The sequence below is a fragment of the Sinocyclocheilus anshuiensis genome, unplaced genomic scaffold (genome assembly GCF_001515605.1).
Source record: "Sinocyclocheilus anshuiensis isolate Anshui unplaced genomic scaffold, SAMN03320099.WGS_v1.1 scaffold417, whole genome shotgun sequence".
NCBI lineage: Eukaryota > Metazoa > Chordata > Actinopteri > Cypriniformes > Cyprinidae > Sinocyclocheilus > Sinocyclocheilus anshuiensis.
The window spans coordinates 94,023-96,729 of record NW_015537953.1 but is presented as its reverse complement, the minus strand read 5'-3'; the positions used below and the strand labels follow the sequence as shown (position 1 = coordinate 96,729).

At 36.1% G+C, this 2,707-nt stretch overlaps 1 protein-coding gene across 1 annotated transcript in view; it reads right to left on the bottom strand.

The window, feature by feature from the left end:
• The window catches only part of LOC107664901 (DENN domain-containing protein 1B-like), a 93,652-nt gene continuing 90,945 nt past the window's right edge, over positions 1 to 2,707 (bottom strand). Inside the window, exon 22 of the mRNA XM_016455589.1 lies at positions 1 to 1,139. Coding sequence (XP_016311075.1) covers positions 552 to 1,139 — 588 coding nt within the window. The 3' untranslated portion in view covers positions 1 to 551. The remainder of the gene's footprint in view (positions 1,140 to 2,707) is intronic.

Sequence of the window (2,707 nt, the reverse complement as noted above, 5' to 3'; positions counted from 1 at the left end):
TTTTTTTTTTTTTTTTTAAATATAGCAAATTGAGAACCAGTTGTCCACCTGGCCTAGATAAATATCTCTTTATAAGACGTGTCACATGCAAAAGATAGTGATAGTAGTTAGCAAGCTAGCCAGCTACAGTGGTACAGTCAGGAAATACTGTGTAAAAGCAAATTAAATCTGTTTAAGGCATTATATTAAGCTGAGATTTGCTCGCTATTTAAATACTTTCGTACGATTTAATAAAATATACAGGGGGAAATCCATCCCTTATCCACAGTGATTTATCGAAACAGTGATTTGAAACTATGCAAGTGCAATCATCTGCTGAAATAAATAAAACTGGATGTTGAATGCTGACATAAATCCCTTTAAACCAACCACCAGTTCTGAATGATACCGTTTGTTGTTTCAGACCGAATGTAAGAAATAAGAGGACCGAACATTCGCATTAACTACAAAACACCTTTGCAAACACTTCATGCAAAGAGTGCTGGTGTGACATCAGAGGACAGCGTGAATACGAAAAGAGAAAGGTTAGACGTGAGTGTTGTGCCGTTTTCTCAGGATTTGTCCAGGCTGGTTTTGTTTCGGATGTGTGTGAGCTCCTGGTTGCTTTTGAGGGCCATGCTCATGCGACACATGGACTCGATCTCCTCCAGCAAGCCTTTCTCCTGAGTCTCATTCCCTCTTTCTTCCATATTTGTCTCCTGGGGCTGTTTTTCCCTCTCCCACGGAACGAGGACCGAATGTTGCCTGCTTGCTGCCTTTTGCTGGGCATGTTCCTGGGACGGCCTCTGGGTTTTTCTTGAAAAGACCTTCTGTCGGGAGAGGCTGCGGCCTGCTGGTTGTCGGTTGTCTGGGCTCAGCTGGGAACTGCTGGGTTTGTCCATGTCGCAAGGTACCAAGAGTTGAATTTTGGGTGTCTCAGGGAGAGAGTTCCTCAGATTCTCTTCATTGGTGAGGTCATTGGGAAGGGGAGGACGGACAGGAAGGGAACGGGAGCTGGCTTGGCGTCGAGGCGAAGGTGGGAGATGCTTACCATGGACGGCACTGTCATCTTGACCCATATTCCACCCGCCTTGTTCTCCGTTTTCTACTTCACAACCGACCTGAGCAGGGCTACTTCCCAGTGGGGACTTGCGATTTTTCTGGAAACCGTACAAATGACAAGATCACAAGGCTATGCCGTTGTTCATGCACACAAAGCTTTGAAGTCAACATAAAATCAGTACCCTATATACTTCTAAAAGTAACTTCTGAATCTAATAGTACAATTTTGGAATAATTCAATGGTAAAAATTGTTATTTCATGCTGAATAAAAAAAAAAAAAGTTATATTAAAATATTAAGTTTCCAAAATTTTGATACAATTTTAAAATATTATTTTTGTTTTATAAAAATTTAATTAACTAAATAATTAATGAATTAAAAATACAAATAAATACAAAAAAGGTAATCTATCTAAAAGTCTAATAGTAAAATCTTGTAAATATAAGATTTTTTATAATACTTATAAAAAATGAGGGCTGCCCCCTAACAGTCGACTAATCGTTAGTCGACCAGAATAGGCTTGGTCGACCAAAATTTTATTTGTCGCAGAAAAAAATAATAAAAAAAATCCAGAGGCGAAGTCACGCAGTCCGTGACAGACAGATCGTTAATGGCTGCTCTTTGTGGTAATATGGTACATCGGGCAGGACATCCAAACGCTTGCCTATCATTCATCTACCTCAAACATGGCTTATCATCTGAAATATGTAAGTATTAGCAACTTTCTCATAGTCCAAATCACTGAAATCAAAGTTCAGTATTATAGTGTAAGAATGACAACATATCCACGTGTTCTAGTCTTACTAATAATACAATTATAATCAAAAAACACTTTTTAAAGGAGTATTTACCAGAAATGTTATCTACCACAATTTATTTAGGAGAAAAATGTAAATGTGCAGTATTTCTGAAAAAAAAAATATATATATATTTTTTTTAATTATTTTTATAAAATCAATTAATTGGAGATGCTTTTGATTACTAAAATTTAATGGAACCATTCAAATGCAATCCAGAAAATAATGGAAGACAGAATTTGGTAAAGATAAAACTGAATACAATTTAATTTTACCATTAAAACGGAGTATAGAAAAATGAAAATGGAACAAAAACTGGGAATAAAACGGATTTGATAGGGCCCTATAATAGTGAACAATAGCCTTTAAAATTACTTAAAATACATATATAATAGCAATGAGGCAATAATAATTAGTTCAAATAAAGTATCAAAAGCAAGAAATCATATGGTTTTATTGAACAAAACTGTTAAAACAATGTATAGGGGTTATGCGCAACAGAATAAAGTATTCTGTACACCGGCTCTCGTCGCTTCCGGTTCAAGCGTTTTGCATATGCTTAGTTAAATATGAAGCCGTTTTACTCAAGATGCCTTCAAAGTAGATACCAATGATGATCATAACCAATGTCCATCACATATGCGGACTGATATCTAAAAGTTTTTTTTATTTGTATTCTTTTCACATTTAGATATACAAATTGAATAAAACGTCAACAATAAAAACAGCTAGCTAGTTTAACTGACTATCTTAAAAGTCCATAGATATCGCTATTATTTAATACGGCTGTTAACACGTTCTCCGACAAGCGGAAGCAATGAGACCTGTTTTCCAGGTTTGGTCAGGTGATGTTCGACATATACCCTATT